We start from the raw sequence: 16,977 nt of genomic DNA, 5'->3' as shown, positions 1-16,977 counted from the left end.
CATGACTGGGCTGCTCCGCTGCCAACTTATGGCCCATTAAACCCCTTTTGGGGCTTTGCCCCGCACACAACACCCAAGCCCACCGAGATTGGGCTATAATTTTAACCCGAATGTTATTATTATTTTTGCTTTTACAATCAAACTTGAACGGTTATGATCTATGGAATTAATTAAAGTGAACAACAATTCATTAATCTGATAAATAATCCAAAATTATTGACCTGAAGTTCACTTCTTGGCAATTAACGATTCAATAAATTATTTCATTTCTTTGAACCGCTGACTCCCTTTCATAGTCCCGAAGCACTTACACTTAAGTTCCTGAAGCAACCCAAATCCACTACACTTAGTTGCATATTGTATTCTGTGTTCTTGTAGGTACCTTTTTTTATGAACCGAAAGTTCATAACTAAACTCGAACCTGTAGTTTCGAATTTGGTACCTTTGAATCCCAAAGTTTTCATAAAACAATACATCCATGAAAACTCAACGTTTTTCATGTAAACCATATCTTAGAACCCCGAATGTTCTAACTTTGATGCTTATGAATATCGTATTTCATAGTAGCAATCACAATCTTGTTCCCTCCATTCAGTGGATTGTCGAACCGTAACAAGTTTGATTTCACTGATTTGGATGTTTCTTGACAGAAACCACTTTATGTGGGGTATAATATGTGAATCTCCACTTGACTATCAAGAAGTTGAGAAACCATTGAGGCCAGTAATGGCATGAACGAGCTGAAAAAGCCTCTGCCATTATCTTCACTTCAAGACTTATGTCGGAAGCATTACAAATGGAAATACTTCCCGAACAAGGATACCATATCTCTTTGGCTCGCTTTTACTACCCGTTTAATCATGAACGACATTGCCTGTAGCACACTATGATTACGATCATAAATGAGTACAATTCTGAAATTTATAAATCCGATCGAATTTTGACTAGAGAATACTTTCGCGTCCTTCCTTATCTCTAACTCGTTCATGAAGCAATAACATAGAAAGTGGAAGTTTACAAAATTCTTGGATCTGATTACTACCACACTTGTTTGAGAAAGGTACCCCAACAATTTGGTTGGGATGCACCGAAAGGCGTGCTCTGCTTATACAAAGGTGCACAGAAAGGTATTTCTCTGCTTCGGCAGAGGCTTACCGAACAGACCCTTCCAACTTCGGCTGGAGCCTACCGAACCTAAGTTTGTGTCTGTCTCTCTCACGATCCAATTTCGACTTTGTTTTTACAACCTATGGTAGAATCAGGGCCTGCGAAGGTGTGGGATCACGCCCGAAGCGTGATCTTTGGCATCTAATTCCTAAACCTTAACCCTGCAAAATCTACTTCAGTCTCGATGGAATAGATTATTGGTTATGCCCTTGTTCGTGCCCCTACCAATGTCGTTGAGGAGTACCATTCTTGTACTCAATATGTGAGAGTAATTTTACTCCACCAAACATCGTTGGAATAATAGAATTTTGACATGGATGGCTTTGTTAGCTGAATCCCCTTAATAAACCATTTACTTTGTGAACATTTTTTTTTATGTTCTTGGATTCATATTTGGTGTTTGTTTTAGTTGTGGATAATCTTATTGATATTGCCCTCGAATATGAGTTAATTGAATCATGTTTCTTAAAACATGTGACCGAATTCAATTAAACACGTGATTAGGTACAAATGTGGGAAAGTTAGTTGTCTGGATGAATATGATACTACGCACACTAACTTTATACCTAAATCACATCTCTAACAATGACTTTAGGTCTATCCAACCTGATTAAGAGCATTCGCACGCTTCTCATTGTATAAATGGTACTACATTACCATTTAAGAGACCTTATATTATCCCCATTCTGGAAGAACATCGTTGAGTTTTAAGGATATTCTAGATGACAATGATCATGAATGAAACCATTGAAGAAAATAGAGTAGAATATCTTTGCACCACCTCCAAAAATGAGCCTGAAGCTTCATTTTAGGGCCAATAGGCTACCTCCCGATTGGGATACGCCACATGTGGCCGGCCTAGAGCCTGGTGATTCGAGCAGTTTACTTGCCTTTGCATGACCATTTGGGGCACTTAAGTCAAACAATGATGCTATGATGCATCTTTTTACTCGAAGTAAGGATCTTGTGCCTACCAGTACACTTTGCCAAGCTTGCTCGTTGGGGAAATTGATTTTCTACATCATCATTAGCAAAGATACGAAACGACCCTCTTTTCACAGTGGATTCAAGGGAATATATGTGGACTAATCCAACCAAAATGCGGACAATATAAATACTTATTGTTTTGGTTGATGAATCGACAAACTGGTCACATATTTGTCCACACATTGTTGCTAAACCTCCTGACTGATTATAAGGGTTCATCACCTTAATTATCCCATAAAGTCTGGAAGACTGGATAATGCCGGAGAGTTTATATCAAAGGTTTTCGATAGGTATTGCATGTCTTTTGGGTTTATAATTGGACATTGAATCCCATGTTCACCCCAAAATAGCATTGCATAGATCATAAAAAGCAATTTAAATGATCTCGGACCTTGGTACATGCACCAAGCTTTCAGCTTTTACCTTGGTGCCCGTCCCGAATTTTACGAAACAGAAGGGTAATTTTGTAATTCACTTTGGTTGGTATTTTCATTTTAAAATTTATCTTATTTGGTATTGTTTAGTGTGCCAAAGGGGCCTACCTCTATTTTTTGCTCCCCGACACTTTCTCTTTTTCCCTCTATTTTCTCATTCCTTTCCCTATGACTTTTCCCTCAACTTTCTCATTTATGTCTTCCTCCCTCCCTCGAGCACATCCACACGCACGCATGACCACCAACCTTCTCTTTCCCTCTAATCTCCCTCACCCTTCTCGAACTTTTTCACATCTCTTGTCCTTTTTCTTCATATGTAAGTGCAGACACCGAAACCTCCATCACTACCGCCGTATGTCAACAAATCCGGCAAGTTCCACTATCTCCGATTAGGTGAGCCTTTGAGTCACCCTTCTGTGTCTCAAGTTAATGTTTGAGTTTGAGTTTGATTGTTAAGTTGTTTACTCGTGGTTGTGAAGGTTTAACATGAAATCAACTCGGGAATTCTCCCCAGATTCCAACAGAAAACCCGTGATATTTGTAGGCATTTTCCAGCCACGACTGAACCAAATATTGGTATATTTCTTTTCCTATCCTCTATAGCTTCAAATCCATATATGGCATGCTTGTGGTAGTTGTGAAATGGAGCTAGTCGGACTACATGTTGTTTCTCGACCAATTTTCCAGATTCTGGTCGACCCAAGGCCTGAAACCTGGTTGACTCGACCCGCAACCCAAATACCAGATCCAAACCCAGCACCCGACCCAACTCAGCTACACAACCCAACCCAACAAACCCGACCCAACCCAATAACCGGGCTCAACCCAATAACCAAGCCCAACCCAACAACCCAAAAACAAAAGTCCAACCCGACCCGGACTTGATTCCCAGATTTCATGGTCGGCGCGTGGGTGCGCGTAGTAGGCTGTCATGGTCGGTGTGCGGAGCATATGCGTCTCCGCTGTCCACGACAACGCAGCGACTTTTTCGGCCAACGTTCTGACGACCTATCTCGGCACGTGCGGTGGGACGTGGGGAACATGAAGTCCATCTTTAGGTTTTTCAACGTTCTGAATTCGATTACGACGTCCGTTTTCCTAAATTGAATCATTTTAGTAGAGTTTTATTAATTGGTCACTTTATGTGTTTAGGTGCGTTTATTAGTGGCGATTCAGTCTTCTCTGGTTTGCACGGCTCTTCGACAATGGAGCATCTGTGAGTGTCCCCCTTCCAAAATGCATGATTTAATTACTAGAAATGCGCATGCATGAAAAGCGTGATTTTATGGCTACGTTTATGAGTAAATCTGATTTACGCTTTATGAAATATCATGCTTTATTGAATTTATGTTTATTGAGATATTTATGAATATGGTTTTTATGATATGATGTTTGAGCTATTGAGCTCCGATGAGATATATTTTGTAAGGATTATATTCATGATTTTCTGTGCTTACTTAGTGGATATTCATACTATATGCCTACGGGTGAATGATACTTATTTATGACCTTTGAGCGGGTGATGTAGTGCCTTCGGCGGAAGATATTTATATATGACCTTCGGGCAGGTGATATAGTGCCTTCGGGTGGAAGATACTTATATTTGACCTTCGGGTGGGTGATGTAGGGCCTTCAGGTGATTGACTTATATATGCCTTCGGGCGGGTGATGTAGGATCTTTGGGCGATTGTGATACCACTACTAAGCACACTATATATGATATATGTTTTATGAAGGCTTTATGGCATGCTAGGGTTTTCGGAAAACCTATTACTTATTATGCTATATGAGTTTTCATAAATTGGGGGTTAGTATGTTGAAGAATAATTGTTTTAGTATTATTTATATGGGTAAATCTCAGTTTACTACCCTCAAGTTTCGTGGTTTTCAACATTTGGTACATGAAATTTTTTTGGTCCCAGAGTCATACCTAAAGTGTTAATTTTGGGATAGTCTCATACATCCATTAGTCTAGCTGTTAAGTTTTCCATTCATTGATGACGTAGCGCCCATGTGGACAATGATTGGGCACCACATGTCATATCCTCAAAAGCCAATTTCCCATGGAAGCAAATAGTAGAAAGGTCCAATTTTTCCAATGATCTAGTAGAAACCCAGAAATAAATAGAGAAAAAGATAAGAACTTTAGGTCTGGATTTCAATTTTAGAAGAAGCAAATTGAAAGAATCGTGAAAAAGGGGTTTAATTTGAATCGTGCAAAAATGGTGATGAAATTAAATTCTAGCCAGTGCAAGTTTCTTATAGGCATTTTTGAGCTCCGAGTCTGTGCATTCCTTGTCTAACCAGAGGAGAGAAGGGAGGGAGAATGGGTGGGGGTTGCTGAGGAGAGAAGGGAGGGTATAGGTTGCAGAGGAGAGAATGAAGGGCACGGGCTGCAGAGGAAAGAAGGGGGAGAAGGGGTTGGGGGAAGATAGAAGACGGATGATTTTGTTTTATTTTATTTTTATTTTTACGTGGACCCCTTAATAACACATGGCGCCCAGTCATTGTCCATATGGGTGCCATATTATCAGTTAACGGGAAACTTAACAGCCAGACTAATGGATGTACGAAACTGTCCCAAAATTAACACTTTAGGTATGACTCTGGGACGAAAAAAACTTCATGTACCAAATGTTGAAAATCACGAAACTTAAGGGTAGTAAATAAGATTTACCTTATTTATATATAAACTTGGTTCGCTCATATTTTGTTTTGCACCATTTCATGACTTAGAATTGAGGCGAATAATCTCGCGTCAAGGCACTTCTGCGTCGGTATCTTCGAGCCGTCTTGGCGTAGGACCCATTCCTTTGTTCGTACCTTTTTATAATATTCATTCTATAGTATTCTTGATTAGTTGTATGCTATGAACATGTTCCCACAATTGCATATTCATTATAGTTAAATTTACGTATTTTATTTATGTTCGTTCTTTCTTCATAACTCTTATGTATGTTTAGTATGGCTTCGTCACCCTCGGGTGTTGGCTAGCACATGCCTACCCTGGTGTTTGGAGGATATCGAGGTTGGGCATGTCAATTTGGTACGAGATCATGGTTTGTTCAGAGCATAGTTAGGACCTTCTGTTACTATAGTAGTGTGTTGGCCTTGACATCATTTGGATGTCATGGTTTCCAAATTTGGTTCTATTCGGCGCAGTTGTGCAAACTTTTTTTTTATCTGAACTGTCACATTTTGTTTGAAGTACAAAAATTCATGTCGGGATTGTGCCTCATTGGTGACGAAATGGATTGACAGACGACTTTCAACAACGGACCGATACTCTACGAGATGATTTCCCTAGGAATGGCAGGCTCAGTCGGATCTACATATGAGTGTTGTGAAATAGAAAAACCTTAATGGGTTAAAGTTTGGATATAACCAGCTGGAGATCTGAAACGGTGATGTTACTTTGTGACTTGCGCTTCCTAAGAATGGTGGGTATAGTCATATCTATATGAAATTGTTCGAAACATCCAAAGTTCGTGTTGGAAATAATGAGGAAGCACTAGTTGCTTGTGAAGTACGTCAAGTGTTAGTTTGGTTGGATTGAATCAATGTTCTCGGACTTGTTGTTGCCGCTGAGGGAATTTGTTTGGACCCTCAGAAGATTCTCAGTGATTTTCTTATTATTGACCTTCTTGTCTACTCCAACAACGAGGTTAAGTTCATTAAACATTGACAGTCAACTTTACACCAAATTCTTTAAATGTTGTTTTTGTTTAGATTAGATAGTTTTCTTGGGAGACTCTTTTGTAGCAAACGTTATTCTTATCAATTTCCAAAAAGGTTGCGACTATGGAAAAATTGAAAATCCTCATCAGGTGTTGTGAAACACGAAATATCTTTGGTCTTGTCAAATTTTATCAGTAGTTCATAACAATTCTCTGAGCATAGCCTTATTCATTTTTGGCTAAGTAGCTAGTCAATTTTGTTTGAGATGCTGAAGATGAACGAAGTTTTGACAACAGAAGTATTGTCTCACTTGATCATTGTTCGTACATTTTTCGATGACATCGATCAATTTCGAATTCTACGATGATGTTTTATTGAATGTTTGTCTGTATGCTGATGCGGCCATGACAGTTGGAACCATATGAAGTGAACCATCTTATCTACTACCTTGAGCCAATGGTTACTGTCTTACTTGAAAACCTAATGACACATTTTCTTTGTAGAAATTTATATGGGATGAAGATTGGGAATGAAACTTTTTGGAGTTTGGAACATCATCTTACTTATGCTCCTGTCCTTGTTTTTCTTGACGTTGGTGGTGAGTGTTAAAGTCTCTTGTTTTACATCTTTGTCACGTTGGGGTTGTTTTCTGATGTAGCATGGGAATGTGAGCCTATTTTCCCAAACATCTTGAACCTCACGGAAAGAATTATCCTATTCAGGACCTAGAGCTGGTAACAATCTCTCTTGCTGTTAAATCTGGTGTCGTTTTTTGTACAGTGAGAAATGTTGCATCTTTTTTTACCAAAGAAGTTGTAGTGTGTTTTCACACATAAGGAGTTGAGTTTGAGACTAAGAGGTGGATGAAACTCGTCGGTGATTTTGATTGCACTTTTGAGTACCATCCTAGTCAGGCAATTGTCATAGCTGATACTCTTAGTCAGAAATCCCATGGACAACTTACCTTTATCCGAGCTATCCATATCCCACTATTATTTTCCCTTTGAGGAATTGGCTTTACTTTGGCATCCAATCCACGCTGAGTATTGTCAACTCACTTCTAAGTCAAACCTATATCGGTAGATTTCGGGTAGGAAGCCCAAGAGTTTGATCAATAATGTGCGAGTTTGAGGGAGTAAGTTTCGGATGACATGAGACGAGATTTGAAAGTCTAGGAGTTGGAACTTTGTTGATAAGAAACAAATTGTTCTTGCCTAAGGGTAAGAAAGTTGTGAAAAAGGAAAATTCTTGACAAGGTTCACATTTCAGCGTATGCCATGCATGCTGGCAATACTAAATTGTACCACTGTTTTCGTCCATTTTATTACTGGTATTGTATGAATGAGATATCGCTGAATATGTAAGGAAATGTCTGATTTACTGGTAAGTGGAAGCGGAGAGATGTAAGCCATCATGCTTATCTCAATTTCTTTCTACTCCTGTTTGGAGGTAGGAAGAAATTTCGATGGTTGTCCTTTTTGGGTTGTCAGGGACCCACTAGGGATACAAGTGGAAATAGGTGAATGTCACCATAAATTTCCTGTACAAACCGCATTGTACACATGAAGACTATGATGACGTTTCGATGATTGTTATCAACTCACTTAGCATATTATCTACCAGTCCATGAGGACTATACTTTCGAGCGCTTGGCATAATTCTTCATTCTAGACTTCGTTAGACTGACGTCTCGGTTAACATCGACTTCAACCGTAATCCCAATTTCACCTCCTCGTACTGGAAGACATTCTAGTCAACTTAGGGTTCATTTTTACCCTACGACACTTCGTATCATTTCTAAAGCAGACAGACTATCCAGGAAGACCACTCGGATCTGAAAGTTTTAGTTGAGACCATCTGTCCTTCAATCACCCATTATCACCTTATCGAGCGAATCATTACCACTGGTGATTAAATATCCCTGAGATTATTGTTGTAACAGTTGTTGTGAGTATTTGAATGGGGAAAAAGTCTGAGTTCCCGCCTATCAGATTACTTTAGACTACCAATCAAGTCGAGTCCGCGCTCAATCATCTCAACTTGCCACAAAAAAATATAATAATAATAAAGATATGTACTTACATGTGTTCTTGCATCAAAGTTACGCATTCACTCTAGTTATCTTGTACTCTAGATTTGATGGACTTGTTTTGACCCTTAAATTTTTGAGTGTTCTTTTAGCCTTCTCGGCATAGCCGTTCACTAAACTCAAGAGAAATTTTCAATGAATCAGCTCGCTTAGGCTTTGTGAATCACATTGTTCGGCTTTAGGGTATGCCGTCACTATTTGAGTATGCCACTATTTGAGACATGGTATGAGAGATTCTACAGGCAACACTGGTTAGACAGAAGAGTATTGCGAACAGGTATTCGAATGATTGAATTTACAATATGGGAAACTGTGTTCTTTAGATGTGTCTCCTTGGAGTTGGATAAAATGGTAATTTTCCATCCTTGGGAAATTACTACTTGCTTATCGAGACAACAATGTGTTGTCGATATTGCGAGCTGTAAACTGTAATATCGATGGCTTATTCGTTGGGTTCGTTAAACAAGAGGGCAAGTAGATCTGTCTACGGTAATAGTTATTGATTAGTTATTGTTTGGGCTCGACCCAAAGACACACACACACACACACACACCTAATTTTGGAGTACGTGACGCTACGAATGCGAGGCCGAGACCCATTTTAATTTGCGGTTTTAAATTTCAGTGCAAGTATTTTAACTTATATTATTATAGTTATATATTTGTATTTTTGACATTACAAATATTTGGGTGAGTCATTTCCACTGTCGGTTTTAAATTCAGTAAAAGTTTTCGACTTCTATGTTAATATATATCTATCCTGACGTCATCTTATTATGCGTACATATTTTTGACCTTACATTATTATATATTTTTGACTTTATATCTTTATATAGTATGATACTACTTTTATACTGATAGGGGAAGAAGGTATAAAACATCATACACGACTTTTATATCTTTATATAGTATAAAATATCTTGCAAAATAAAGAAACACTTCTGCTCATAAACAACACATTGAGAATTACCAAAGACAACACATTTTCCATAAAACATCATACAACTCAAAACTCACTCAAGAATTCAAGGTGATGACGCATTATATGCATAAGGGGCTAGCCTGTTACGTGGGTGCACCATTAATGGTATGGCTCTTTGTAGCGAGATCCCAAAAGCCTCGTCCATGTTCAATTTCTGAGGGGTGAGCCCATCAGCCAAGGTCCAATCAAAACCATGGACCAGGGTCGCAGTAATTAGAGACACCATCTGCAGCCCAAGGGTCATCCCGGAGCATATTCTCCGCCCGGCCCCAAACGGTATCACCTCGAAATGATTACCCCTGACATCCACATTGGGTTTCTCTCCACCTGGCAAGAACCGCTCGGGTCTAAATTCGAGCGGTTCGGACCATTGGGCCGGGTCGCGAGATATGGCCCATATGTTGACCAGAAGAGTGGCACCCTTGGGGATGTGGAACTCGTTGATTTCGCAACTCTCGGACCCCATTCGAGGCAGGGAGAGCGGGGTTGACGGGTGTAGTCGAAAGGTTTCCTTGATTACTGCTTTGAGGTAGGTCAAGTTGGTCAGGTCTGACTCGTTTACGAGCCGGCCCCGGCCCACTACTTGGTCCAACTCTTGTTGGAGTTGGGCTAGAATCTTTGGGTGGCGAATGAGTTCTGCTATGCCCCATTCCACAGTGCTTGATGACGTGTCAGTGCCAGCTGTGAACATGTTCTGCGTGCATCAAAATTATTATAAGTGGGTCAGTCTAATAGCTTTTTGTAGTAATTTGACTAAAGATAACGTGGAGGCCACTAGCCAACAAGAAAGGGAAACCAAATCCCTTATGGACCCAAAAGAACTGAGCCCAATGATCAAATGATCCGGGCCATTGAAATTTAATCCAACGGCTACAATTATTATAATTTTTAGAGGGCCCCCTGTTTGTAGCCGTTGGATCAAATTTCAATGGCCTGGATCATTTGATCCTTGAGCTCAGTTCCTTTGGGTCCGGAGAGGATCCGGTTCCCAAGAAGGGTAACTGAAAAATGAGAATAACTTTTCATACCTACCAAACATATCTAAAGAGGGAGTAGAAAAAAGGTAATGCTAGGGAGATTAAATTTGGAAACTAAATTTACAAATTAAATGATGTGTACCAATAGGAATAAGCATGCACATTTATCAATGTTTACATAGTAAACCAATCATCAACTTCCATGTTACTTAGTTTCTAAAACTTTGTCTACAAATTTAGTCTCCCTAGCATTACCTTAGGAAAAACTTATAACTTTGGGGAAATTGTAAAAAGTTGTATTTATGTCCTAATATATTTCTGATTTATTTTTATTAACAGAAATATTTTTGACACGCTATAAAATAGTTTTACACTTCATATGAACGACAAACTTTCATTTCTTGCGCACTCATCTTTTCTTTTAATACCTAAACCGAACAAATTGATAAAGAAATGTTAAGCACAAAGATATAAAAAATAAAAAAAATAGAAAGTGTACGAAAAGTGAAAATAATTTGAAAAAAATTACTTCACTTATTAAAACAAACAATACTTACTTTTCCAAAATCCTAAAAATCTAACTAATTATAAATCCTTTTGTTATCATATGCAAATGCAACGGTCCAAACAAAATAATGAAGGGAGAGAGAGAGAGAGAGAGAGGGCCTACGTACCAAAAGCAAAGCTTTAATCTCAGTGTCCGTGATCTTGGCGCCTTCACCTTCAGCATTATCCTTGAGCGACAGCAACGTCGTCAGCATGTCCAAGTGCTTCCCTCCGCCGCTCCTCTTGTGGTCTTCAACAATGGCGGTCAAGAAGGCATCGAACCTCTTGTGCAGCTTCTTCATCTTTCCCGCTACCCCCTGCAAGTCCAGCCACTCGAGAGCCGGGATGAAGTCGCCGATGTTGAAAACGCCAGCCAACGTCATCAACTCCACCACCATGGATTTGAAGTCGTCGGCCTTCTGATCTTCGCCCCCGCTGCCGTCTCCGAAGAGCCTCCGCCCTACCATCACCCGCCCTAGGGTGTTGACTGTACATAAGTTCAGTAGCTGCCCTAAGTTCACTGGCTTTGACCCTGCACTCGCTAATCCATGTGCCAGCACACCTACTTCCTCCTATAATATTATAAAGAACATTACAAAATACAATTATAGTATCTCGAATATCAAATTGACGGAGAGGTTAAATTAGTGTAATTAAGAAACAACAGGGTGTTATATGTAAAAAATTAAAATTTTGTAGCTTATTGTGCAAACGATCTGCAAACCTTGTGTTGTGAAATATAGTTAATCCTAAAATTTACCAGTCTATTTTATTTTAGGGTAACTTTGGATGCGATCCTTATTTATCAACGTTCTTTTATTGAAATCTTGTTAGTTTTCAGTTTCTGATTGGGGTCCCTAAAATTAATACAATAATACATTTCTATGTAGGCTATTATAATTCTAAATTAAATTTGATATTTGTCGTTACTTATATAAATGAGATATTAAATAAAATTCATGATTTGTTGGGTTGAAAATATTCAAAAAATAAATTATACTTATATAAAAAAAAGTATAATTTATGTTAATGCATTATTTGTCATTAAGATAAATTATATTTAAATAAAACACATTATTTGTCATTACTTATATTAATGATATTTTACATACAAAAAATTGGTAATTTTTATATGATACTATTTACATACAAAAAGTTGGTGCATTTTATACAAAAAAAGGTGGTACGATTTAGATGAAAAAATTGGTACATATTATATACAAAACAATGGGTACATTTTAGATTAAAAAAATAAATAAATCTTACATTAAAAAATAGGTACATTTTACATAAAAAACATGGTACTTACAAAAACAAATTTGGTATATTTTACATATAACAAGGTGGAACATCTTTAAAGAAAAATAGGTACGTTATCAATAAATTATTGGTACAAAAAAAAAAGGTTAAAAAAATGTGTAAAAATAAAAGTTTGAAAAATATGGACACAAAAAGAAATTAATATATGGGTACAAACTAAAACTGAAAAGAAAATTTGTACAATTTAAAAAAAGGGCTGAAAATTAAAATGGGTACAAACTAAAAATAAAAATATATGATACAAAATTTACCCAAAAGTGTGTGTGTGTGTGTGTGTGTGTGTGTATCAAATGTAACGTTTCTAACACTAAATGAATATATTTATTAATAAAATTTAATTATTTTGATATGTAAAATATTTTATTATTGAAATAATTAATGATGTTTATTAAAACCAAGGGACCTTGATCAAAAATTGAAAATGAATAAGGTTTTGATCAATGGAGTTGAAAAAATAAGGATGATAACCTAATTTCTCCTTTATTTTATTGCAAACAGTATTACTAGGGTTTAGAGATTGTATATATCACTGCTCTAAACTAAATTAGTGAGTAGGGTTTAAAGACGATATTACTAGGGCTTTGATTTCAAAACTCGGTGATTTGAAAAGAAAAATTATATCTCGGTAATCCATCGCATGTACTAGTCTACCATTTTAATAGTACTTTCATACACTATTTTCTTATGGAAATATTTTTGTTCACCACTCTCAAGCGATGATGATGTTCATCACTCTATTTATCGCCGTTATTTGAGATATGTACAGCAGATGGATATAAATCTTAAAATCAAACTCATCAAACAATGATAAATATAGTAATGAGTATAAAATGCACGCATTTTCTTACATGAAGTAACAACTTCATAATTAAGACCACAATTAATTGTTAATTAACTATGATAATTGATTAAATTTTTTTTAATAAAAGCTAAGTACATGTAATTAAGAAACGTGTAGTCAACCTAGAGATTTAATTTAAGAATAAATCAGTTTTCGATTGCTAGATAATTAATAAAACATGCATTAATGAAGTGTAAAGAAAATCAACGTAAAAAGACCCGGCCGAATTGCTGACCTGGCGAACATGTCTATGATCATCGAGAGCCTTGCCGGAGAACATATGGACGGAGCTGATCTTCCGTAACATCCGCCATCGTGGACCGTACGGCGCGAACACCAAATCCTGGTAGTTGTAAGCGAGATGCTTGGCGCCGGAGTTGGGTGGTCTGTTGGAGAAATTGGCGTCGTGGGTCTTCAAGAACTGTGACGCCACCGAAGCAGAGGCTGCAACAACTACGTCAACGAACCCCAAGCGGAGGTGCATAAGGGGTCCATACTGACGGGCCAACGCTGCCAGAGAGTGATGGGGAAGGGGGCCTAAGTGGGGCAAGTTTCCCACGACGGGCCAGGGTTTTGGCCCTGGCGGAAGAGGCAGAGCGTGGCGGCTCCCGCCGGGGGCGAAGAGCCGGTATAAGAAGAAGGCCAAGACAACGGTGAAGAATATGAGAACAAACATGGTGTTAGACTGTGAGTGAAGTCAGATGTTTGCTGGTGTTGGATACAATATATAAGAGGAGGACGCGGGGGTGGGGGTGAGAGGAGGAGGGTTTAAATGGTCCAGATTACTTGGTTCTCGAAATGTGAGAGAGATTTTTCAGTGTGATAGGAATACGGGATGGTACAGTACACCATATGTCATTATGCAAATAATGGGATATGTGTATTAAAAATTTAATAACTTAAAAAATAAAATTTTTCACCACTTATATAAAAACACATGATGTACCACTCGTGTTCCGGTCACAATAAAAAATTTCTCAAAATGTGAAATCCAAAATGGATCTTTGTTCATTTCTTTTGGAGGGAGGAAGAAGGGCTAAATAAGCTTTTATATCTTGTGAATTTTAAGGATCTTGAGTTGGAAAATTTGTTTTATATGATCATCACGCAATCACTTATTTTTAATTATCACTAGCATATGGGCACACATAAAGTAAGTGAGATTTTTTTTTTTTTTTTTTTTTTTGTTTTTTTGAAATAGAAGGAGAGAAGAAGAGAGTGATAGAGAATGTGGGAGTGTGAAGTTTTTATTTTTAATTTTTTTAATTAGAGATATGTTATGATTGCATGTAGGTGAGGTTTTGAAAAAAAAAAAAAACAGCAAAATTTGGTTATGAGAAATTACATTTCTGCCCTATATTTCTTATTCATGTTCTGTTTTAATTAGAGAGTTAATTAAACTGGTAATTTCATAGGGTTTTGGTTGACAATGAGTGTTTTGTTAATTAATAGAGATATTTCAAATTTTGAATGTTATAATATGGACGGATGACATAGTTTATATTTTGTTGTATTGAAAGAAAAAAAGAAAAACACTTTGGATCCGGTCCCTAACCACTAATATTTTTTGACTAAAACTTTAATGGTATTCAATTTTTGATCAAAGTCCCTTGACTTTGTACACCTTGTTATTGCTATTAATATATATTTTCATATGTTTGGTATTAATTACTTGACACGTTATTTAAAATTTCATATTATATGGCATATAAATTAAAAACGATTACAATAAAAAGAAAATACTCAAAAAATTTGATTGAATAAAATAGATAAAAACAGGTAACAATATAACCTTGAAATAATAAATGTCAAATGAATGCACTCATAGTGTTCAAAAAAAAAAATTACATTATAAAATGGGTACATTTTACATTAAAAAAATTATACATTTACAAAAAAAAAATATATATATATATATATATTTGTACATTTTACATATAACAAAGTGGTACATTTATGAAGAAAAATGGGTACATTATAAATAAATTATGAGTATAATTTTTTTTTTTAAATATGGGCACAAAATGAAATTAATATATGGGTACAAATTAAAACTAAAAATAAAATTGGTAGAAATTAAAAAAGGGTTGCAAATTAAAAATAGAACAAACTAAAAATAGAAATATAGGATACAAAGTTTAACCGTAAATATAAATATACCAAATGTAACGTTTCTAACACTAAATGAATATATTGTAGAAATAAAATTTAATTATGTTGATATGTAAATAATTTATAACTGAAATAATGACGTTATTTAAAAGTTAGGGACCTTGATAAAAAAAAAATTAAAAAGAAATATAGTTTTAATCAATGCAATAGAAGAAAGAGGGATAAGAACCTTCTATAATTATTGGACAAACTCCGTGTTCATAATTAATATCACGTCTGTCTAGCTAGGTATCTTTTCAATCACTCGATGTATATAATTTACAAAATCAAGTACTATTGGGTTATATTATTTAGACTCTGACTTTATATCGAGTAGACTTAAGAGTTAACTGTGAGTGTTCAAACATAGGGGACTAGAGAGAACGTGAATTTAGAGCAGAGAAAATTTTACTTCTATTACAATATCTCCTTTCACTACGAATTTCATATAAGACTTTTAACTAATGATGCTTAATTGCATGAAATTAACTTCGTGAACCTCCTCTCGCATGAATGAACAATATAAAAATTTAAATAACACACACAAAATATTTATTTCCACGTTTGTCGACTGGAAAATGGATTGAAGGACTGGACGTGAATAAATACTAAGAAAGACATCGACGGATCAGTGAACGGCGATGACCCTTCAACAATAAAAAAAGGTGATGGATGCGCTTTGAAATGATGGAAAAATGAACATTCAACAACACTCCATCTGCCATATCTGAATATCAAACAAAAATCGAAATCGATGCTATATATTAACTAACTTGTACCATCGATCTGTCTGTCTGATGCGCTATATATTTGGGATCCGACTTCTCTGCCCTCCCAGTTCCTATATTTTCATCCCTTCCTATTTGTGCGGTCACGGTTAAGCCACGTCAACATTTTATATCACTATTTTTTTTTGTCTTATTATCTCTATTTGTCTGTCTGATGCGCTATATATTTGGGATCCGACTTCTCTGCCCTCCCAATTCTTATATTTTCATCCCTTCCTATTTGTGCGGTCACGGTTAAACCACGTCAACATTTTATATCACTATTGTTTTTTGTCTTATTATCTCTATAAAAAAAATCAATATAAAATGTTGACGTGACTTAACCGTGACCGCATAAAATAGACGAAAATGAGTGTATGGGAATAGGAAGGGCAGAGAAGCCGGGTCCCATTTACATAGCACCTTTGAAGGCTACTGTTTAGGAAAGAATGTATGATTGGAAAAGACGCCTTGTCTCTCAGCTAGGGAAAGAGATGGTGAATTTTTTTCCCTTATAGCTATAGGAGTAAGATTTTTTTCCCTTTTTTTTTTCTATCCCCTTCTATTTGAACGGTCACGGTTAAACCATGTCAACATCTTATATTAATTTTTTTTATAGAAAGAGAAAGACAAAATAGAGAATGTGAGAGGAATGGATGAAAGGAGATGGAAAGATGAGGGAAGAGAATCATAGTCCATAGCTATAAGTAAACCATAATATGTGGTACTGGTAATAACTTTGTGTTGTTGTTAGGTTGAAATGACTGGTGATTATACTCCAGATATGATGTCCATTATGCAGGGCTGATCTTAAGTTTTTTGGTGCCCAGTGCGAAAGTTCAAAATGTGCCCTTTTTTAATACCGAAACATATGTTTAAAAAAATATTTAACGAGGGTTGGAACCCAGTCGAAGTTGGGGGGGCTGGGCCCTCACGTCCAAATTATATTACTTGAGAAAATATACAACCAGGGGGGCATAGTACCTAAACCCAGACAATCAAAAGTACAATCTACAATCATATACAACCACTCCTAGCA

The 16,977-nt window shown here is 36.7% G+C and overlaps 1 protein-coding gene across 1 annotated transcript; it reads right to left on the bottom strand.

Moving 5' to 3' along the window:
• Positions 1 to 9,222: 9,222 nt before the first annotated feature.
• LOC137711448 (flavonoid 3'-monooxygenase-like) lies at positions 9,223 to 13,696 on the bottom strand. The gene is made up of 3 exons (XM_068450690.1): positions 13,256 to 13,696; positions 10,988 to 11,431; positions 9,223 to 10,030 (listed from the first exon to the last, which is right to left on the bottom strand). Exons 1-3 carry the CDS (start codon positions 13,694 to 13,696, stop codon positions 9,380 to 9,382), a joined length of 1,536 nt encoding a protein of 511 aa, XP_068306791.1. The 3' UTR covers positions 9,223 to 9,379.
• Between the last annotated feature and the right edge of the window lie 3,281 nt (positions 13,697 to 16,977).

The sequence above is a fragment of the Pyrus communis genome, chromosome 12 (assembly GCF_963583255.1).
Source record: "Pyrus communis chromosome 12, drPyrComm1.1, whole genome shotgun sequence".
Lineage (NCBI taxonomy): Eukaryota > Viridiplantae > Streptophyta > Magnoliopsida > Rosales > Rosaceae > Pyrus > Pyrus communis.
Note: the sequence above shows the minus strand (reverse complement) of the source record. Positions and strands in the feature narration are given on the sequence as shown.

Coding starts and splice junctions, on each gene's coding strand:
- LOC137711448 (XM_068450690.1), bottom strand. CDS start 13,696: ATGTTTGTTCTCATATTCTTCACCGTTGTCTTGGCCTTCTTCTTATAC. Junction 11,432..13,255: donor ATCATAGACATGTTCGCCAG/GTCAGCAATTCG, acceptor ATAATATTATAG/GAGGAAGTAGGTGTGCTGGC. Junction 10,031..10,987: donor AGATTAAAGCTTTGCTTTTG/GTACGTAGGCCC, acceptor TGATGCACGCAG/AACATGTTCACAGCTGGCAC.